At 37.9% G+C, this 24,382-nt stretch overlaps 1 protein-coding gene across 4 annotated transcripts in view; it reads right to left on the bottom strand.

Annotated features, from left to right (window-relative positions):
• LOC136856841 (DNA-binding protein Ets97D) overlaps positions 1 to 24,382 on the bottom strand; it is a 208,405-nt gene that overhangs the window by 131,397 nt on the left and 52,626 nt on the right. For 3 of the 4 annotated variants that reach the window (XM_067135016.2, XM_067135015.2, XM_067135017.2), the window contains 2 exons: positions 17,193 to 17,362; positions 4,897 to 5,086 (listed from right to left, as the gene is read on the bottom strand). In XM_067135016.2, the coding sequence (XP_066991117.1) occupies positions 4,897 to 5,086; positions 17,193 to 17,362 (360 nt within the window). The remainder of the gene's footprint in view (positions 1 to 4,896; positions 5,087 to 17,192; positions 17,363 to 24,382) is intronic. The other variant, XM_067135018.2, reaches the window with a different exon arrangement.

Below are 24,382 nucleotides of genomic sequence, written 5' to 3'. Positions count from 1 at the left end.
TCATTTCTTACTCTGACCTGTTTGTCTTTCCTATCAAGTATTACAATATCTTGTAAATATACTGTATATCTATTAAATTGTGATGTTAGGTCAGGAGAAATCCTGCTACCAGATGCGTCAGTACATGGTACGATCTGCGACTGTCTGGCCGAGAGTTGGGCGGCCAGTACCAAACCTGACAACCTGAGGGTAAACCAACAGCTACAGGCAGAAGAGTTCCTGTAAGGAGATTTGATGAAATCTTTGTGGAGGAAATGACACTAATTCATCAATGACCTGCTGCCTTGCAAATATGGCAGGGGACTGCTAAAGGCTAAGGGAAAAAAAAACCAAAAGAAAAATCCTCTTCGGCAATAGGCTTAGCAAGTCAGCTGGAAGAGTACTGTGCTAATTGCTTTCAACCAAAGAACAAGCCTTGGAACGAAAAATAACTCAACTGAAGACCAACCTTCAAGTACTTTTGGAAATAATGACAATGCAAACAAGTCCGAAGCTCATCCAAACAGTATAAGAACAAAGACCAAAAGGAGATGAAATAACCATCTTCAGGGCTGCCGACTGTGGGGTTCTAACCCATTATCCCGAATGCAAACTCACAGCTACGCACCCATAACCACACGGCCAACTCGCTCGGTCTCAATAGAAGAGAAGCTAAGGACTTTGAGCTAACATGGTATGGACACAAAGCAAATGCCTGGCAATAAAAACACCACGTCCATACCTAGAAAGAAGGGTTAAAGGAAGAATGCCAGTGGGAAGATCTAGGAAGAAATGGCTACACCAGCTGAGAGAGGAGGATGAGAAGAGTAGAAAATTGGGAGTAAGTGGTGAGAGAGAAGGCATTTCTGGACAGACAACGATGGCAAGACTCTTCAACACCACCCTACCCAGCACGTTGGAGGGGTTCTATGATGATGACTGTGATGATGATGATCAATTAAATCACATATTTCTATTTATTTCCTAACAATACTTCTACAGTTTAACATAAACATCCTTGCTTGACTACCAGCTCCCTACACTCTCAATATCGGTCCCTAGTCCACCCTATTTCCCAGAATGTACCTCCCTACAATCCTTTTAAACAAACCTCTGAACTTATATACACCATTACATTTCAAGTGAAGGTCATTGAGGACCAATCTCTACCTCATACCCACCCATTAGGGCCTACAAATCTCGCTCCCAGTTACCCACATACCCACTCCATAGTCGGATCTAAACCCGATCACCCTCCAGTCAGTATCTCTCCTACACAGTACCCCAATTATAATCTCTACTACCTTAAACTGTCATAACCAGATCCTACACATCCACAACTTTGTTGGTATCTATTCCCGCTTGCTTTACGCTGTTGGTACCAACGTGAAAAACTACCACCTTCTACTTTCCTCAACATCTGCACTAACCTAATTCCTGGATAACACTCTACCCTGATTCTCTTTCCTCCACACACTTTTCCCACGTGCCTAAACTGAAGTGTCGCCCCCTTCCCCATGACTAGATCCCCAACCACATCCATCTCAGATCCCCTCCCCTCCGCCCCTCTCCCGTATCTTCCCTGACAGCTGCAGACCCTACTTCCTCCTCTCTTCTCTTCCTCTCATGATGCTGTTCCAACTTCCTCTTCTTATCCTCTACATTTCCCTTTTCTCTTACTTCTCCCCTTTCTCTACAACACTTCCCGGCTTCCCATCTTCCCTCTGTTGTTCTATCAGCAGTGATTCAAACGAATTCCCCACAGATATCTCTCCCGAGATCTCCGCATTACTAGATACCTTAACTCTCAATTTACTTCCCCTTAAAACATAGGCCCACCTGTCTTCCACAACTTCTCCCCTTCCTACCCTTCCTGACAAGATACAAGAAGCTGAAATTAGGTTGGAAAATGAGTAGGAAAAATATCAGCTGCCACATAAAGCATGAAGGTGAATATATTCAATGTGTACAGGTATTCAAATACCTTGGCAATATGATTTCCAGTAGGGGTACTGCAAATGAAGAAATAGTAAACAGAGTGGCTAACCATTATGACTTCTCCAAACCTCATAAGACATCTACTTTGGAATAAAGTGCCCATGAGAACCAAGATGACTCTGTATAAGTCATATTTAGTGCCCATTCGTGCATACAGTCTAGAAACATGTACACTGAAAAAGAGAGAAGTTAGTAAATTGCAAGCATATGAAATGAAGTTTCTATGAACTACCCTTCAAGAACACACACAAGGACCATGTAAGGAACGATGACATCAGAATGGAACTGGAAGTGGACTCGACAGAAGATTCTCTTTTTTTAACCCCACCATTTGCCCGGTGTGAAAATGGGGAAACCATGGAAAACCATTTTCAGGGCTGCCGACAGTGAGGTTCTAACCAATTATCTCCCGAATGCAAACTCACAGCTACGTGCCCATAACCACACGGGAAATGCAAACTCTTTCAACCCTTCCTTCTAGGCATGCATGTGGTGTTTTTATGCCAGGCATTTGCTTTATGTGTCCATACTATATTAGCTGAAAGTCCTTAGCTTCTCTTCTGTTATATAGCTTTGCTATATCAATCTCTTCTTAAAGTTTACACACTCCCACACTTCTTATTTCCTCATTTTGTATTCTATCTCATCTTGCCTTTCCCTGTATGCTCCTCAAGAACCTCATTCCAGCTGCTTGTATCTTGTCAGGCTACAACCTCAGTGAATCATGGCTACCTATTATCAGAACCATTAGAGAATAATGCTTTACTGTTACCATTCGTTGTCTAGTATGGGGCTAAAATGGCATCCTTTTTACATCTTAGCGTACCATTTTAAGTTCCTTGTTGTTTTCTCCTAGCAACATTTAATGCGTCGTTTCATTTCTCTGTTGTCTCCTGATGAAGAAAGGCAAGGTTCCTTTTGAAACACGTAGTGTGTGTTTATAATTAATTACACAGCTCAATCCCAAAATATACTTCATGATACTAATTAATAAAATCACTACAGTTTTACTTAGAAGCATCCTAATTATAAAATAACAGGAATAACAGGTTATCTGAAAATATAGAAATGTATTTTTAAATAAATAATTTCTATAATATATTCACCATCATCATCATCATCATCCATTCCCTTTTCAACATTCTCTGAGTAGGGTAGTGTACCAAAGCCCTCCACCATACTCGATCTTTCCACCATTCTTCTTCTAGTACTTTATTGCTATCGACTCCTCTATTTGCAGTACAGTCCACAGCAGAGCTCCTCCATCTCATTCTAGGCCGTCCCCTTGACCTCTTTCCAGTCTCTGTAACCATGAATGTTCTCTTTGGTATTCTATCTCCTGGCATTCTCATCATGTGTCCAAACAATTTTAGCTTTGCTATATCAATCTTTTCTTTAAGTTTACACACTCCCACACTTCTCCTTATTTCCTCATTTTGCATTCTATCTCGTCTTGTCTTTCCCTGTATGATCCTCAAGAACCTCACTTCAGCTGCTTGTATCATACTTTGGTTCCGCTTAGTCAACGTCCAGGCTGCTGAAGCATAGGTCAGTATAGGTTTATAATAGGACAAGTATAAAACCTTTTTGCACATCATTGGCACATCTTTGTTCCATACAATGTCTCACACACTGGTAGAAACTTACAGACTGCTGTATTCTTAAATCAATTTCTCCATCCAAATTTCCATCTTGTGACATCATGCTGCCCAAATATTAAAATTTTTCACTACTTCATGAGGTTCATTTCCTATTTTTATCACTCCCCTGGATTTTCTGTTACCTCTCGTCATGATCAAAGTCTTGCTTTTCGCAGTACTAATTTTCATTCCAAAATTTCTTATCTCCTCATTCCATAAATCAACTTGTGTCTGTACTTCCTCTTCATCATCTCCCCAAACTACAAGGTCATCAGCAAAGAGCATAGACTTCACTTCCTCGCTCATCATTTTTTCCTTGATATTATGTAGAATTCTATCCATGATGATAATGAAGAGTAAGGGAGACAATACATTTCCCTGTCTTAAGCCTGTATCAACTCTGAACCATTCAGTTTGACCCACTTTGGTTCTAACACAGCTTTTGCAATTTTGATACAATGCTATTACCATCTGCATTGTTTCATTCCCAATCTGTGTCTCTTTCAATATTTTTCATACCAAATATATTTTAACTAAATATTTAAATACATAGCCAGATGATGATGATGATGATGATGATTATTATTATTATTATTATTATTATTATTATTTTATCCTACTACACACTAACAGCAATGAAAATGGCATTAAATGCTGAAATATTGAAGGGATCAAACAATAAGAACGAAAGCAAGATACTATCTAATAAATTAACTACACTGTTAACTCTAAATTGCACTAAAGCGTGCCCTAATTACAAATTAATAGGAATAATAAGTTAACAGAAACAACAGTGATGTAGTTAAAAATAAATCACCCAAATATGTAAGTAGATTTTTTTTGTCCTAGTATGTGCTAACAGAAATTAAAACTGCCCATAAATGCTAAAATACCCATCACATAACCTTGCAATATAACATTTAAAAGAAATAATAATAATAATAATAATAATAATAATAATAATAATAATAATAATAATAATAATAATAATAATAAGTTATCGGCTTTACATCCCACTAACTACTCTTTGTGGTTTTCGAAAACACAGAGGTGACGGAATTTAATCCCATCGGAGTTCTTTTACGTGTCAGTAAATCTACCGACACGAGGCTGATGTGTCTGAGCACCTTCAAACACCACCAAACTGAGCCAGGATCAAACCTGCCACACTGGGGTCAGAAGGCCACTGCCTCAACCATCTGAGCCACGCAGCCCGGCTTAAAAACAAAAACATTTGTGTCTACAACAGCAAGAACTAGTGTATCAGAAAGCTACTCACACTTCTGAACTGAGATTCTCCTCGGCTTCCAGTTCCTCTTCTACAGCCTCTGCAGAGCCCGTAGAGCCTCTCATTGATGTTACCACTTCTTCTGCTTGTTCCAGGACTACTTCCTCTCCTACTCCAAGTACCTCCTCACCTACCAGTGGAGGTTCAAGCAGATGCGTAACGAAAACATTCACGTCACCGCCTGTGAAATGTTATGATGGGGACCCACCCGCCCCTTTTACAAGTTACACATTTTTTTAAAAAAGCAACGCAATATACTACATATTTTTCAGAAATAGAAAGGGCCTCAAGTACCTCACCCCATATCTATGAAGATAAATAAGAGACAGTACCATAAAAGAAATTTTAAAGAGTACCCATTCATCACCACATTTTAAAACCCCCAACCAAAACAGCCCAAAAACTGAATATTAAATACACCAGGTGTCTCAAATGCAGGTTTAATGTGTTTGGGTATATGGAAAGATCTATAAGCAGTTCAAGAAACAGGCAAACAGAGACACTGCAGTAGGGTCCACAGACATAACAAAAATAGAATTATAAATTGAAGCTGTACTGGGTGAAGATCAGTTTTGGTTTCAAAGATATACAGAAATGCACTAAGCAATATTGACTACATCTGACCTCAGAAAGAAGTGACAAGCCCATACAACAGTTGAACTTTTTACAAATTGTATTTAATTATCCTCCTAGTCAATACATAATATACATCTAGTTAAGACGAGCTTTCAATAAGACATGTTTCAACCCAACAAAGGGTCATCCTCAGCAAAATACATTATAGTAATCTAAAAAACACACGATTGTATACAGTGTTTGTTAAAAAAAAATTCATTAAAAATAATGATGAAATTAAAATATGAGGTGATAGTCGTTATAAAAGATTTTGTGTTGAAGGTCTTTTTGTTGTAACTTCCTCGTTGTCCTTTGATGCAATTCAAATACATCTGTACATTGTTGAATCTCAATTATTTTATGAAGTAGAGGTTAACATCATGCAAGTTACAGTCAGCAAACGTGGGAAAGTCAGGCGGGCCACATAACGTAAGTTATTTTCACCATCAAAAACTCGCTTTAAATGTTCCTGTTAGTCACATTCTTTTCAAATCTTAATTTGGTTTTCATTATCCACATTACAGGTTATGTATTAGACGGTTCAACTTTACTAGCAACTTACATAAGGTTAACTTCTGACTTAATACAATAATTGAGATTCAACAGTGTATGAATATATTTGAATTGCATCAAGGGGCAACGAGGAAGTTACAACAACAAAATAACCTCCAGCACAAAACCTTTTATAATAACCATCACCTCATATTTTGATTTCATCATGATTTTTGAAGAATTTTTTTTTTAAACAAGCACTTTATACAATCATATGTCTAATATCTTTTAGATTATTAATATGTATTTTACTGAGGATGACCCTATGTTGGGTTGAAACATGTCAAATTAAAAGCTCATCTTAACTAGATGTATATTATGTATTGACTAGGAGGATAATTACACACAATTTGACAAAAACATCCTTTAGACACTGAAAGAGTTTTTAATAATAGTAAATAGAAAGAAGGGTTATCCAAAATCTGTACAACAATCCAACTCCAGGGACAGGAATTGAGGGACATGAAAGAGAAGCACTATCCAGATAGAATTAACTGAATGCCTCCACAATCCTCTATTTCTAACTACAGTATATGAAAAGTGCTTCAATCATTGTAAACTGTGCATTTCCTATGTACACACAGACCCAGTATGAATATCTCCCTTAACCAGTGAGGGATCACCACAAAAATTATAATACAGTGGAATTTCCCAATAACAGACACTGATGGCGAACATAAAAATGTCCACTATTAAGAAGTATCAACTATTTTTAAAAAAAGCTTAGAACGCTATGAGAACTAGTTTTGCACAACAAAATGTTATTACACTATGTTTTATAAGCTCGATGGACATTAATTTAGTCACCCAGGAGAAAGCATTACAAGCATCATTTAATACCGTGTAACTCCGCCTCTGGATTTGATAACCGCCTGGATTCGGTTGGGAAGCTAGTCCACAAGGTTGTACACGCACTTTGCATCCAGGTTAAGCCGCTCACTGAGGATTTGATTGTGCAATTTCACCCAATTGTGGGGATGCTGATGTCGGCATTTCACCTGCCGTTCCAGCATGTCTCACAGATTTTCAATTGGGTTCAAGTCAGGTGATTTTGCAGGCCGATCGAGATGTAATAGGGTGGGGGAGTGTTCATAAAACCAGTCACACAATTATGCTTCCAGCCTGATGAACTTTGCAGTTGTCACCTTGAAAATTTAGGGTATCATTAGCCTACTCATCATCCAGATGTTGAATGAAAGGCAATATCTGATCATCCAGAATGTTTAAATAAACATGCTAGTTCATGTTAGGGGTCACCTCAGTAAATGGTCCCAATCCATGATATGAAAAACACCCCAGAAACATCAAAGACCCACCTCCAGCTTTAACCTGACTTCGCACACATCCAGGATGAAATGCTTCATTTGGCCTTCGGTCCACTCGATGTTCATCATTGGAATACAGGCACAAACGTGATTCGTCAGACCACATTACGGTCTGCCAGTCAGCTACTGTTCACGTTGGATGATTTGTAGCCCACTGAAGATGCGGAGCTTTATGTGCCTGTGTGAACAATGGCCTCTTGCGAGGTGATCGACTCCAAATGTTCATTGCATGCAGTGCCCGTCGCAATGTTCTCTCACTAACAGGTTGGGATGGACCTTCATTTACTGACTGCAGCAATTCCTGTCGGGTTTGGAAGAGATTTTTATTCACAAGCTATGAAACGCGTCTCTGGTCCCTCAAGAAGTTAGTAAAATAACCACCTTATCGATACTTTATTATTGCCTCAGGCAAAATTGAATATAAATTAGCACTTACAGGACATGTTTCGACCACTTAGTGGTCCTCTTTAGCTGTATAAAGAAAGAACTGAGAAGAAAAAACATTAGGACAATAAGCACAAATAATAAAAGTTCTTTGGAGACTCCTTTGTTAAAAAATGGAGGTCATCAGAACAGGACATCTTGCCTCTCGTTCTTGTTTGGAAAAGATGTTTATTCCGCGCTGTCTAGAGGGTTTGTCTTTGAGCGTGACCTGGTGAAGTAACGATGTGACACAGTCTGACAGTTCATGCAAAGCTCTGGAGAGAAGGGAAGTAGAGGACATCTCTGGTCCCTCTCGGGATCTTTTTCTGACCACAATTCTGACGTCCTGTTTCATGGCCACGTGTAGTACACCACTGCTTATAGACATGTTGAACAGTCTGCTGCGAAACAACAACAAACCCAGCAACTTCACGCACCATATGGCCATGGGCATGGCCAAATATGATTGTCCCTTTTTGCCACTTGGTCACATCCTGTCTGCTTGAAACATCACTGTCTCACTGAACACTTCTGCATTATGCTCACGTAGAGGCAGTGCGTGTGCGGTTGAGCATGGGACTCATTTGCTGCGCCTTCTGTACAGGCTTAACGATTCATCTGTGTGTGTGCACACTAGGGTGACTAATTTTTTGTCTGGTGCGCTTAGTAATAATGATATCTATATACTGCACAATACAATATTTAAAAAATACATTTCACTTTTATCAAAAAAAAACTTCTTCAATTTTTTCACCATTTTCACCATAGATGAAGCTTCGACACTTCCTTCTAAATGTACTGTGAAATTCTTCAAAAGTTCCTTTATTTAGTCTTGGATAAATCCAGATGGTTTTGACCTTTACATTTAATGTTAATTGTTTGCATCTCTGAGCCATTTCAATACCTTTCACAAGATACAGTACAGCATGCACTTTGTTAAACAGCAGGCTCTGGTTAAACAAAGCTGCAACATTTAGGTACTCTTGCAATGCAATAAATATTTTTGCCATCAAATTGAAATATCTACTCCACGACAATACAAACTGTACTATTACAGCTACCTCTGAAATCGGAATTGTTTTCTTTCATGCTGTCCGTTATTTAGAAGTTTTAAATTAAAGCTGGGGTATAGTTTCTGGTGTCAGAAGTCTTCGTGGCTCAGGCGGCAGCGCGCCGGCCTCTCACCGCTGGATACCACAGTTCAAATCCCTGTCACTCAATGTGAGAATTTTGCTGGACAAAGCGGAGGCAGGAGAGGTTTTTCCCCGGGTACTCTGGTTCTCTCTGTCATCTTTCATTCCAGCTACACTCTCCAATATCATTTCATTTCATTAATCATTACCCCAGAGGAGTGTAACAGCTTTGGCAGCCGGCACATTTCCTATCCTTGCCGCTAGATAGGGGCTTCATTCATTCCAAAGCCAGGCTGAGTGGCTCAGACGGTTAAGGCGCTGGCCTTCTGACCACAACTTGGCAGGTTCGATCCTGGCTCAGTCCAGTGGTATTTGAAGGTGCTCAAATACATCAGCCTCGTGTCGGTAGATTTACTGGCACATAAAAGAACTCCTGCGGGACTAAATTCCGGCACCTTGGTGTCTCCGAAAACCGTAAAAGAGTAGTTAGTGGGACGTAAAACAAATATTATTATTATCATTCATTCCAATCCTGACCCAGTCGAATGACTGGAAACAGGCTGTGGATTTTCATTTCATATGTAGTTTGTGGTGTCAGTGTGTGTTATTGAGATTGTCCATTATTTAAGTAATTATTACTTAAAACCCTGTATTTCTGCTGGAGAGTTATGAAGTGTTCATTATGTAGGTGTTTGCTATTCAGATGTGCGTTACGAGAAATTCCACTGTATATGCTTAATGGTATGAGAACAGAGTGCGATATGACCTCTGTGAAGGTCGAAACCGGTACTGCTTAGTAACAAGATATAATAAAGTATTGATTAGGTGAACAGTACCCATTCTTTGTGATTATAGATACTAAGTATCAATACGGACATGAAACTGATAGATTACAATATGAAAATAAATCTAAAACAGAAGTAATGGAATATAGATAAGTTAGATAATATGGGAAAAATCAGACTGGGAAGTCTGAAAGAGTAAACGAACACTGTTATTTGGAAAGTTGAATAACAAATTATGGCAGAAGTAAAGAGGATATAAAATCAAGAAAGGAAATTTACCCAAATCATACACGATTAACATACATACATTATCATTATAGACTGTTATGCCTTTCAGCGTTCAGTCTGCAAGCCTCTGAGAATTTACTAAACGTCGCCACAATCCTCGATTTGCAACTAGTGTTGTGGCCTCATTTAGTTCTATACCTCTTATCTTTAAATCGTTAGAAACAGAGTCTAACCATCGTCGTCTTGGTCTCCCTCTACTTCTCTTACCCTCCATAACAGAGTCCATTATTCTCCTAGGTAACCTATCCTCCTCCATTCGCCTCACATGACCCCACCACCGAAGCCAGTTTATGCGTACAGCTTCATCCATCGAGTTCATTTCTAAATTAGCCTTTATCTCCTCATTCCGAGTTCCCTCCTGCCATTGTTCCCACCTGTTTGTACCAGCAATCATTCTTGCTTCTTTCATGTCTGTTACTTCTAACTTATGAATAAGATATTCTGAGTCCACCCAGCTTTCGCTCCCATAAAGCAAAGTTGGTCTGAAAACAGACCGATGTAAAGATAGTTTTGTCTGGGAGCTGACTTCCTTCTTACAGAATACTGCTGATCGCAACTGCGAGCTCACTGCATTAGCTTTACTACACCTTGATTCAATCCCACTTACTATATTACCATCCTGGGAAAACACACAACCTAAATACTTGAAATTATCGACCTGTTCTAGCTTTGTATCACCAATCTGACATTCAATTCTGTTGGATTTCTTACCTACTGACATCAATTTAGTCTTCGAGAGGCTAATTTTCATACCATACTCATTGCACCTATTTTCAAGTTCCAAGATATTAGACTGCAGGCTTTCGGCACAGTCTGCCATTAAGACCAAGTCGTCAGCATAGGCCAGGCTGCTTACTACATTTCCACCTAACTGAATCCCTCCCTGCCATTTTATACCTTTCAGCATATGATCCATGATTAAGAATATAAAAAATATTTGAAGACATTTGTGCGAGGCATAGCATTCTACAAAAGAGAAACCTAGGCAATAGCTACTGTACTGAAGAAAGAAAGAAAGAAAGAAAGAAAGAAAGAAAGAACCTTTCGAAATAAGCTGTTATTAAATAATATTGAAAATGAGGTGGCTGAAATGGACAAGGGGAAGAGATAGATTGGTAGGAAACATTTTGAGGTACCCAGGATTTGTTCATTTGGTTTTGGAGGGAAGGTATAGAGTGTAAGAATCTGAGGGAGACTAAAACATGAATATGAAAAAAGAAATATACCATATGTAATTTGAAACAGTTACATTAACATGAACAGATAACCACAGGATAGTGTGGTATGGAGAGGTTATAGACTGATGAGTTAAATAACAACAGTTCAAAGTTCATTAGTAGGGCCCGGATTAATATGCACTAAAAACTCCAAAAATATGCATGCACATATGCATTAAAAATGTTGAAAATATGCACTAAAAATAAAACAAAATACACTTACCAAAAGCATTATTTAATTCCAACTCAGTGCTAAATTGATAAACATGTTTCATTCCTTGCAAAAAGATGCATGGCAGCAGGTTATCTACAGTTTTTTCAGTGTTTTCAGGGATCAATGACTTTCTGTTCTCGGACGGAATTAATTTATACAGTGAAAATGATTGTTCTATGTTGACGGACATAACTTGTACACTGGCACCGACTGCTCGGAACATTTTTCTGGCAAAGACTGGCAGATTCCACTTATGTAGCTACTAATGGATTGAATTTTCTTCAGTCCTGGGTTTGAGTCCAACACCGCACTGAGTTTCCTTTTAGCTTTTTCTAAAGTTTCACCACGGACACCATTTAAAGAACGAATGGGTGTTTTGAATAACTGAAGGGATTCGTGTAGGGATGCACCGCGAGTTTCTAGGCCCTTAATTGCCTTTGAAAGTGATGAATAATGCACACAGACAAAACTGATCTCTTTACATACAGTTTCAGATTCAAATGCAGAATTTGCTTCACGAACACATACAGTATGACTATCATCAATACTTTTAACTACACCTTTCGCTTGATTAAAGTTCTCCTGGTAGAAAGATATTGCGGATAACCAAGTTCCCTGTCTTGTGAGAACAGGTTCCGACAGAAGAGAAACCTGAGGCAGATGAGTTTTGTATAATTGTACACAAGACGGTGCTTTTAGGGACAGATTTTTCCCCCACTTGAAATTACTTTGTTGACAGATGGACAGAAGGTACGTATCTTTTCTGCAATACAATGCCATCCATGGGCTAAACATGTGATATTGATGCGATGTGGAGAAAATACTCAAAGAGACTGACCAGCTTCCATCATATACGAAGTAAATGAGGTTTGCCAGGTCCTTCTGGACATAATTTTTCCCCTATGAAGTTCGCAATGTATCAACCACACGAATCGGTTGTTTCACATACTGATATCCAAAAACAGTTCTCTCCTATGACAGATCGTATCGAATCCATGTCAGAAGCGTGCATTGAAAGTAAATAGTTCTTTGTAAGGGTAGATTGATCTGGTATCCTTTGATTAGCACAATACTTTTCAAGAAACGAGCATAGATGTGGATTATTCAATCTTCATACAAAAGTTTTACAAATATCAGCGGAAAATGTACTAATTTAACACCATGTTTCCACATCGGTTAAAAGTAGTATTGCATATTCTTGCTCTGTTCCTTTGATCTGAGATGTGAAGTAATTTTTGAATGCTGTTCAGTTTGAAATTTTTTTATCACATTTTACACTCCTGTTGCACACTTGACAGTACACTACATCACCGTTACTTGTATAGTCACTATTGCCTGATATCCGCAGTTTAATTAACAGTTTAATCTGGTCAAACACCATAATAGACGAAGAGCAAGTTAACAGATGAATGCACTTGTTTAAGTAAACCTTGGAAGACTACTGTAAGGAGGAAGGATTGTCAGAAAAAAGGAAATAGCGGTTATGAAAAGGATCATTATCCGTATAGCTGTTTGTATTGTGACACTGAAAGCATTTTCATTGATCAGGGAAGGCTTCTTGTGTTGCCAAGGAATATATAACATATAGAGTTCATTAGATTTTCATTTCGTTCAGAAATCTTAGATAATCGATCACACATAAGACAAAAATATATCTGTATATGCACTAACGTTCGAAACATGCATTTGCATATGCAATTTTAAATAATCCGGGCCCTATTCATTAACATCTGTTCAGCTGTTACACAGAGAAGACACTTCTGTCCCTCATAATAAACCTGCGTGTCAATTATGTTGAATGCTTGTTTAACAGATTTCAAGAAACACTTAAAACGGCTGACATAGTCTGACATTCATGTACTACATGAACAAAACTAATGGTCTTAATATTTTAATACACCCACAATTGCCTAATAATAGTGTAACAGCAGAAATCATAACAGAAAGAACCAAACTGAGCTCTGTCTCTTCTAGCATGAAAATAAATATGAAGTGTTCTGAGTGTTATTTCTGATCATAAACCTGAACTCCAGAGTATAAAAAATGTCCCTTGTCACTCTTGTTGAGGTAGAAATAACAGCAGAGTTTACACAAATTGCCATTGCTTGGTTCATGTGAATGTGCATGATGTGTAGATAACAAAGGAGCAAAACATAAGTGCCATCATTAATTACACTGTTAGTTACAAACATTTGATGTTCCACTCACAAGAGACAGCATCTAAAATCATACCACAACAACTGCAGTTCCAATAGTCATTTCAACATTTCATCATGAGGTGTTTCTCAATATAATTCTTTTGCAGTCAAAATAGGCATCATCCAAGGTCACATGTTAAAGCTGCTGGAGTGACATCTAGCTTCTCCAATCCTGACGAATCAACTGGCGCACCTGCAAAATCATTCTGTTTGTTCTGTGACCGATTATGTAGCAAGCCAGTGAACCCACACTTACAGACTCGCATGCTATGAATCCTGCAAATTACAGAAATTACAGCACAGAAAAGAAAAGCAGTTGAATTCATAATCAATGTGACTGAAGACACTATGGCAAAAGATGGACATAACATAAATATACAATAGACGACATCAAAGAATATGAATACACAGATAATCTGTCAGAAGAAACTGATGACTATATAAGAGCTGATCCAGAACTTGAAAAAGAGATGTTTGTAAGTAATGGAAGCTGTCGTCTGATTTTCTGCCAAATCCACAGAAGAGGAAGAAGTAAGGTGATATTCCATTGGAAACAGGAAAGGAGATTCCTGCGTTAAAGGATTCTGGGGAAACAAAATGAATGAGCTTCATAAAAGCTATCATATCATGCAAAACATACATCATCTATAATATCAACATCACCTGATAGAGAAAGGATAGGAAAACTGACACTCAGAATTTCACATAATTGACGTTTATGTGACTGAAAATTTCAGGACCCCAAGATCTACTGTACTTTAGATGCAAGTGTTTTTTCAAGACAACAAGCGGTGAACTTGAAGTCTGGAGAAAGCTCAACACTCGACTTACCACGTTCACTGTATCTCTGTGGATGGGTGGCAAGGTTCAAACAGTGACACAATTCTGGTCATGGGTGATAAAATGTGTAACAACTAACACCTGGGACAAATAATGAAATGAGACTAAAAGGTGCAAAGAGATTTGTAACAATGTGATGTCCTTAATGAACATAATTCGTCGTAACCAGCTATATAAGATCGATCAACGGGGTATATGAAAAGTGTTTCACTTATCGTGAACTGTGCATAACCGTGCGGAATCTGTAAAAGTTTGGCGCGGAGTGAGCTAGAGATAACTCATTCTTACACCATACAGCTCATTACTGCAGCTAATGGATACGTGTTTTGAAAGATGCTGGTTATTTATCAAGAACCAAGAGGTCAGTTTGGAGTGAATCGCAACACATGCTGAAATCACAAAGTATCGTTCAAGTGGTTTCCAAGTTCTGCCTATGATAAAGCCCATCATGATACAATTCTTTCAAGATATTTTCTTCCCATATGCAGCAAAGGAGTCTTCTTCTGGTTGACTTACTCAGCACATACTGGGACAGAACACATATCGACTCCATCAAACCTAACAATATGGTGTGTATGTTCAAGATAATCCCTCCTGGATGCACACCTTACCTTCTGCCTCTCTATATGCTATAGAGTATTTTCATTTGTTCAAAACCTTCTGTTCACACCAACGACGAGGGATTTTATTTCATTGCTGATGTGCATTATGAACAATCAGTACTGCTTTCCTGTCTTTGCAGACTTCATCAGATACTCGTGGAATACATCTGGATAGGATGATTTCAGACTTGCAAAATTAAAACACTGCCAGAACGGATTTTTTATGTTGAAATGCGAAGTGTTTCAAAAGAATGCCTCAAGCAAACATTCATGAAGTGCTCATACTATGATCAGCAACTCTGTTTCTGGCATTTTGTACTCTGTGGATATGTTCACCCTCATATTCTTTTATCAAGAGCCACCAGTGAAGATGTACATGGTCATGAAGTGCAGAGTCAACTATGGCACTCAATTTTTGCATATTTCTTATCTACACATCATGCATGCTCACACAAAACATAATCCTCCTACCATCACGACCACAACTTGCACAAACTTCCTTGTAAGTTTTATAAAACCATTCATAATGTTTTTCACAATATGTACCAGTATACTATTTCAAACATTGAAAGCAGTTGCAAGTCTTTGAGAATAAAGTTTATAGAAAAATATTTGGACCATGGTTCGATCCTACCTCTCAAACAGACATCAAAGATCTAATTATGAGATTTACACCCTCTCTCAACAACACATTATAATGGGTGTGATAGAATCCAACAGCCTGTGCTGGGTGGACATGTACTGAGGATGCAGGATAACAGAGCACCAGTAGATCTATACAAAGGATCTCTTAATGAGAAAAGATCTTCAGGAAGACCCCAAAGCACCTGGAAGAAGATCAACAAGGTATGCCGGACCGTCCAAATAGATAACTGGGAAGGGCAGGCTCAAGATCAAAAAGGATGGAAGAGGATTTTGAGATTGGCACAGGAACTTCACGACCCTCAGAAGCCTACGGAGTGAGTGAGTGAGTATGGCTATAGACTATATCTTATTTGAGCTGGAGTTATATTACATTTGAACTTTAATCTTAAATTAATAACACAATGAACCTATTGCTTTTATTACTCAAAATGAAATTATATGTCAGTTGTAAGTTTCTGAATAAAACTGTGGTCGAAAAAAGATTTCTTAACTGACATTTTGGTGCTGTCTAGTGGCCACGAGACCTCCAATGGATTTCAAGGTGCCACACATATTGATAGGATGCGATCTCAAATCCTAGTTGCCAACTCACTGCGTAGTGAACCTATCTCACCAAATGAGAACAGCTTGATGAACTTTGGCTCAATACGAACCAAACCATGCAAAAATACCAAGCAGATTATTCTTTGGCTGAGCCCAATGAAAAATGGAATAGGAATTGTTGTGCTACATGCTTGCACAGCAAATATATTCCTACCCACCTGTCTGCATTTGTTCCAGTCCTAAAAAACTGTGTGATACCCATGAGAAAATGAAGAGTGCCACATTTCATAACTGGTTTGAACTCTCAAAACTGAGCAAGTGGCTGCATGGTTTGGGTCACATAGCTATCAGCTTGCATTCGGAAGATAGTGGGTTCAAATCCCACTGCCAGCAGTCCTGAAGATGGTTTTCTGTGGTTTCCCGTTTTCATACCAGGCAAATACTGGGGCTTAATTAAGGCCACGGTTGCTTCCTTCTCACTCCTAGCCCTTTCCTATTCCATCATCGCCGTAAGACCTATCTGTGTCGGCTCGCCGTAAAGCAAACTGTATATTTAAAAAAAAAATCTTATCAATTAATAATTCCCCTGAGAAGTCAGTAATGATAATGGACAACATTCCCTATCATTCAGTCATTCATGACAAGTCTCCAATAATGGCAGGAGGTGAAATTGTGCACAAACTTGTCCTCTCTTGGTTATACAAAGCAAATCTCTCTTCTCTTTCAATGAACTTCACTGTTTTACTTCATAAATGGAAATAAGAAGATACCAACATTCTGTAAGTATCTTCCTCTGAAAACTAGTAAAAAACATGAAAAGCATGAAAAGACACAAACTACGAGTGTTTTTTCTTTTCAGAAAGGTATGAACATAAATTAAAAGATTTTTTAAAGACAAGAACTTCACCAGTCACTTCTGGTTGATCCTGCGGTAGTTCTGTTACTACACATTCTGCTGAGGGAATTACTGCCGTTCCTTCTTCCTCCAAATCAGACTGCTCAAGCTTGATACGCTTGCACAGCAACTCTGCCACCTCTGGGTCATCGGCAATCAGCTCCTCCCCACTGGTTACAAACCTAACAACATTAAATATTTAACGGTTATAACAGAGATGTTGTGACAAGTTTGAGATGTAGTTTTCACCACAAATTACTCCAATTCAAAGTCATTCACAGCTTTCTGCACTGTGAAGGTTTGACGTCAACAAAAGTTCTAAACCAGATCACAAGAAATGTACACTATGGAGATAATTCAAAGTTTTTCAGGCAAATGGTGTGTGAAATGAAACAAAGTGAGTAATGAATATTTCTTCAATTTTTCCCCATTTTATTATTATTATACAATCTTCCTGCAACAGCTGCAGATTGCCCAAAGACAAAGAGTACCTTCACAACAATAATGGATGTGGATACAATAGATAATGTGATTGTATGGATGCTAAATGTAGGCAGTCGAGTGAGGCATGTCAAACATTTATTTGAGGTCCGCAAGCATGGTCTTCTTTTTACACATCAATCCAAAAGACTGATGATGATTGTTGTTTAAAGGGCCCTAACATCTAAAGTCATCAGCCCCCATTCCAAAAGACTATGATGTCTAGTGTTTTAGGTCATGAAAGCATAAATCAGACTCTTACTTATTCACTCTAACAGCATGTTTTTCCAAGTTATGAAATGTTTAAACAAAAACAGCTGAACAAAATATCTTTACATCTGAGTTAAGAATAAATTTAAGGAATTTTACAAAACAGGTCAATTAGTAGCAATGTCAAAGATTCAGTAAATTTTGTTGATAACTTGAAAAGGGAATAACATCTCACCTCATAATTATGCTCTAATCTAAGAATAATAAAGAAGAAAAAGTGAAAATAGAAGCATTTATTACTGAAGCTAAGGAACATGTTGAAACTGAAAATATTCAAATATGGCACTCTCCAAGAAACCATACCTTAAGTCACATCGCAAGACTTTACAGAATAAGCAAAACACATGGTGAGGTGAAATATATTGATTTTTCAATTTCAAAAACATCTGTTAGCTGACCCTTACATTACACAATGGTAGCATCAATAGATATGTTAGTGCAGTGGAAAAATCTCCAAATAAAGATCCTCGACGAAAGTTATGCACACTAATGAAACCATACCTTACTGTAGGTCACAATGGGAATTACTTAAGGTATGGTTCCTCTAATGAAGTTTCTTGCACTACAACATTAAACATACAATGTACACATGTTGTAGATAACACCAAAGTCTGTTATCTCTTTATCTTATCGCTGTACGAGCGGGGGCCTCTCACACTGCTACGAGGCCTAGGCATCCCCAATTTAGTTCATCCCTTAAAAATAAAGGTTGCAGGTAACTGAAATTGAAACTTACAATGTGGTTGTCATCTCGAAACAGCCTGGCCTTCTCAAAATCAATGGTCCCGTTCGTACCATCGAACTCGAACCATCTTTTAAGTACCATTAAGTACTATTGGAACTTCATTGACGGTTTCCACCATGGTCACTTACAGTTTACCACGCACCTGCTATCTTCTCTAACACAGCTTATCAATTTTGTCGTTGACCTCCCGACCATTTCAAATAAGTGATAAATATCATTGTTAATCCGTATTGAAGATACTGAATGTAGGATGCTAAAGGGTTCATTGTGTCAGCTGTTCAATACATTATACATTTTTAAAACATTTAGGAATTTATTATTAATTCCATTTTAGACATGATTCGCCCTTCATTGAGGGCATCATCAGTCATAGTACCTCCTCAAGGCATAAATCAGGTATCTGATTAGTAAATAAATTGTAAACATTAAGATACATTACAAAAAAAAGTTAATCAAGAAAGAAAAACATGTTCAGTGATGGTACAGTTAAACAAAATGAGTTTATATACACAGTAGTCAGCACCAATGCATAAAATCACTGGGTATTTTAGCAGAGTCCAGTAGTGGTGGTCCGAAGAATAATTGACACTACTCATTAGAAAATTATAGGAAATTATGTATATATATATTTACATTCGAACAGTTAGGGGAGAAAGGGTATTAAGTATCTGGCGTCAATGTTCATGACACTAATTACTGCCGCTGGTTGAACGATTACGGGTTGACAGGGTAACTGTACATCAAATTTACAATATCCAATTGAACAGTTGAGAAATTAAGCTTATATACATATTTACAAGAAAGCACCTTGGTGAGAAAGGATATAAAGATGTCTGGCATCAAGTGCATCCCGTTGTTTTAGTCATTGGTTGACGATTGCAGCATTAACACAACAGTAAAATGCAGAGTGGTCCAACCTTGATTTATAACTACAGGGGGCAGGGAAAAATATTCCACCATTGTTTTTTTTAAAAGTTTTTTTTAAAAGAATGTTAAATGAAGTTCTATAGGCGTAGTCATACTGGAAGTTGTCTGATTGAAGTCCCGGGTTCTTGAATATGGCTTAATAAGTACGGTGAATATGGTCGGCATGGACGGAGACTCATTGGGTGTCACTGAGTACACGGTGCATTTGAATGGCAACAATGACGGCAGTTATTTGTTGATAATTGTATTTACTGGGAATATGTTGCGGGTTAGAGTCTTTTGCTTTTTAGTTCTGTTAACTTCATGTAGCTTTGAATACTATGTGAAAACATCAGAATGAGATGCTAGTGAGACTTTAAAATGATATTATTCAGTAAACGAAAACATGAAGGACCTCGGGACGAAGTTATTGTTTTGTGCTGCTGGCCTGGTGAAATAGAATGGAGTTGCTTACGGTAAAATCCACAGTGGAGGGATTAAAAATATATTACTACAGAGTCAGAGCGTCATAGCTGGGATGAGGCATCTTCCTTTTTCTGTTTGTGAAGAGGAGCCGTAGTGGCACGCCATGTTTGTGCTGGTGTGCGCTGGATTCTAGCGAGCTGAATAAAAGTTGTGTTGTATGAAGTGGAAGTTATCTGTAATCGAGATGTTATTGTTATTAATTGGTGTGAAATATAAGATCTTGGTAAGTAAAGAAGAGTAAATGTTGTGTTACATACCTGACGTGTCACTGAGATGTGTCAGCTCTCCTCTGCGCATGAGTTCCGCCCATGCTCCTCCCTCCCAACGCTCCCCACCCCCCGCCGCCAAACGCCAAACACATGTGTGTATTACTGACTGAGCCTCCTTCATAGTCAATCAACACTCACCAGCAAATAGCTTCTCAGTGACACATCAGGTATGTAACACAACGTTTACTCTTCTTTACTTACCAAGATCTTTTCTTTCACACCAATTAATAACAATAACATCTTGATTACAGATAACTTCCACTTCATACAACACAACTTTTCTTCAGCTCGCTAGAATCCAGCGCACACTGGCACAAACATGGCGTGCCACTACGGCTCCTCTTCACAAACAGAAAAAGGAAGATGCCTCGTCCCAGCTATGACGCTCTGACTCTGTAGTAATATATTTTTAATCCCTCCACTGCGGATTTTACCACAAGCAACTCCATTCTATTTCACCAGGCCAGCAGCACAAAACAATAACTTCGTCCCGAGGTCCTTCGTGTTTTCATTTACGGAATAATATCATTTTGAAGTCTCACTAGCATCTCACTCTGATGTTTTCACATAGTATTCAAAGCTTCATGAAGTTAGCAGAACTAAAAAGCAAAAGACTCTAACCCGCAGCATATTCCCAGTAAATAAAATTATCAACAAATAACTGCCATCACTGTTGCCATTCAAATGCACCGTGTATCTCAGTGACACCCAATGAGTCTCCGTCCATGCCGACCAAATTCACCGTACTTATTAAGCCATATTCAAGAACCCGGGACTTCAATCAGACAACTTCCAGTATGACTACGCCTATAGAACTTCATTTAACATTCTTTTAAAAAAAACTACAAAAAAAAAAACGGTGGAATATTCTTCCCTGCCCTCTGTAGTTATAAATCAAGGTTGGACCACTCTGCATTTTACTGTTGTGTTAATGCTGCAATCGTCAACCAACGACTAAAACAACGGGATGCACTTGATGCCAGACATCTTTATATCCTTTCTCACCAAGGTGCTTTCTTGTAAATATGTATATAACCTTAATTTCTCAACTGTTCAATTGGATATTGTAAATTTGATGTACAGTTACCCTGTCAACCCGTAATCGTTCAACCAGCGGCAGTAATTAGTGTCATGAACATTGACGCCAGATACTTAATACCCTTTCTCCCCTAACTGTTTGAATGTAAATATATATATACATAATTTCCTATAATTTTCTAATGAGTAGTGTCAATTATTCTTCGGACCACCACTACTGGACTCTGCTAAAATACCCAGTGATTTTATGCATTGGTGCTGACTACTGTGTATATAAACTCATACTGTTTAACTGTACCATCACTGAACATGTTTTTCTTTTTTGATTAACTTTTTTTTGTAATGTATCTTAATGTTTAAAATTTATTTACTAATAAGATACCTGATTTATGCCTTGAGGAGGTACTATGACTGATGATACCCTCAATGAAGGGCAAAACATGTCTCAAATGGAATTAATAATAAATTCCTAAGTGTTTAAAAAATTTATAATGTATTGAGCAGGTGTGACAATAAACCCTAATAAACAATAAACACTTCAAATAAGGCAAACACATTTAGCCAACATTGAAAACAATCGTCAAGAACGGGGCCGCTAAATTGAGAAGAAATTGAGAATGCTACTATTCTAAAATTTTAAATTCATCTGCATTTTTTCATTACTTGTCACATACATTTCACCTGACACGCTGTCTCCTCTCAAACTTGGTTTCTCAAGCATTTTTGCTCCCCTCCTAGTCATTCGTGGTGATGGTGTTTCTACAGACAGACTCAGCCTGAATTTTCAACACAGTGATTTAGTCCTGTTTTTGGATTATCAAAATGAAAAATGTTTAGACTAAGAAGTCTGCAACCTCACTATGAGCACTTATTGTTTGTTTCTGTCTGTATCATTTGTTTTCATTTCTTTTCTTCTTAGGTTTAACACACTTTTTAGATTCAATCATGTTTTATATTAACCTTTTTTCACTGAATTTGTCTCAACGGGTTATTTATTGCTCCATCTAATGATGTAAGTATTGTATATTTATTGTTTTTATCTCCGCCATGTCCCTTTTGTATTTCATTCATTCCTTCATTATGTTTTTAGCACATTTTTAGTTTGTATTATGTAAATTACTTTAACCCCCCTTATTTCACCGAAGATGGTTCAAACAAGTCTAAACATGTTTGAATTTTATTACTCCATCTAATGATGGAATTATGTTATGTATAGAATTAGGAGGATACATTTAATTTTTTCCTTTGTAAAGTGAAAACCGTCAATACAGAACGATTCTAATATCTTGTAATAGATTTTATAAACGTTACAAAATAAATGTAGTCATATTAGCCAGGAATGAGTAATTGAAGAGTGACGCTCAGTCTAGGGATAGACAAATGATCAATTGTCGCTATATGTAATGAACGAGGCGCGAGTGGTGATCTTCAGGGATATTAATTGCTACTATTGGTAGTCCATCTCAAGCCTATGAGTGGTCACTACCATTTATTGCATTTATCTTGAAGTCAGATAAACAATACTTTAACTAATTAACGAATGTAGGTTTTTGTGGCTCATTGTATTAACCTAAAGAAATAAATGAACTGGATTAAAGCCAGTACATATATTATTATTATTATTATTATTATTATTATTATTATTATTATTAATCGTTTATTCCAGATGGAATTGTGTATCTCAGCTCATCAGTTTTTAGTCAGTCACATTTTCATAGGCGAGTGATTTATGGCCCCAGAGGAGAGGGGTGAGGGGGAGATAAATCTCCAGACCCCTTGTTTGTTTCTTAAGGTCTTTGTCCTCAAACATGAGGTGCTTCTGATTTGCAGGGATAGTCTCGCCCATTTAGAACACAGTACTTAAATATTCGCTTGTGTAGTAATTGGTCTGTACCATCGTAAGGCTTGTGTTTAATAAGCCAGCAGTTGAATTAGGCTTTTAAAATAAAGTCATAGTTAAGGAATTTCAGATAGCACCCCAAAGTCAAGAAGGCATGGTTCGATACCCGACTGGTATCGAGGTCTTTGGATTGATCCCATAAGACCTCTGTGGAATCACAGATTTTGGAAGCAGTGAAGTGTATTTATTGTTTTGTTTGCAGGGATAATGCTCCACCATATTATGCATTTCATTGTTTCTGCTTTGTGTAATTGTATGATGATTAATTTTGGCCCTATTCCCCCCCCCCCCCACCTCTCTTCTCGGTACAGTATACTACATTTACTAGATTATAACATCCAATAGGAAAGATCCACAATGTTCCACACGCTCCTCCTCTGATTCCCCTCCCCTCTCTACGAGCAATGTGCTATGCCCTAAAACTTTCCATTTGACTCCCCACAACCACAGTCCTAAAATAGTGCTTGGTGGCAACTGACTTAGCATCGGCAGTCTAGATAAATACAGAAGTTTTTTTCATTATGTTAATACTTGTAAATTGATTATTTGTCACTACTTGTTCATATTATCACTTAACTCTCTATCATTGCAAAGGTCACACACACACACGCGCGCACGCACGCACGGGCGCGCGCACACACACACACTTGTTTTAAGTGATTTGGTAGAATCTGAGGAGGTTCTTGTAAAACGAAACATGTCATTCTTTGTGTAATAGTGTGCATTATTTACAGGCAAGTTTATAATGTTATAATTTATACTAAAATTGTTGTGTTTGACAGACTGGAAAGTATGGCTTCCTTCTTAAATTATTTGGCCAGCCAGGTAAATTATGAAGTCAAAAAACTCAAGTCACTTAAAATCAAAATCATGAACATTGACAAATCAACTACATTTAATTTGTGTTAGTCTATAAGCGAGTGTGAACAATTAGTATGACTGGACAGTGAGAACAGATAGAGCATGAACTGTGTAACTGTGTGTACTGTGCAGTGTAAGTTGTGGTCCTGGTGTGCCTGAGTAGTTTTGTAAGAATTAGCATTAATTAATAAATCCTAAACACTACCAGTTGTGTGTTCATTTATCTGCCCTGCCAACACATTACAGT

Source organism: Anabrus simplex, chromosome 1, assembly GCF_040414725.1.
Source record: "Anabrus simplex isolate iqAnaSimp1 chromosome 1, ASM4041472v1, whole genome shotgun sequence".
NCBI classification, from domain to species: Eukaryota; Metazoa; Arthropoda; class Insecta; order Orthoptera; family Tettigoniidae; genus Anabrus; species Anabrus simplex.
Note: the sequence above shows the minus strand (reverse complement) of the source record. Positions and strands in the feature narration are given on the sequence as shown.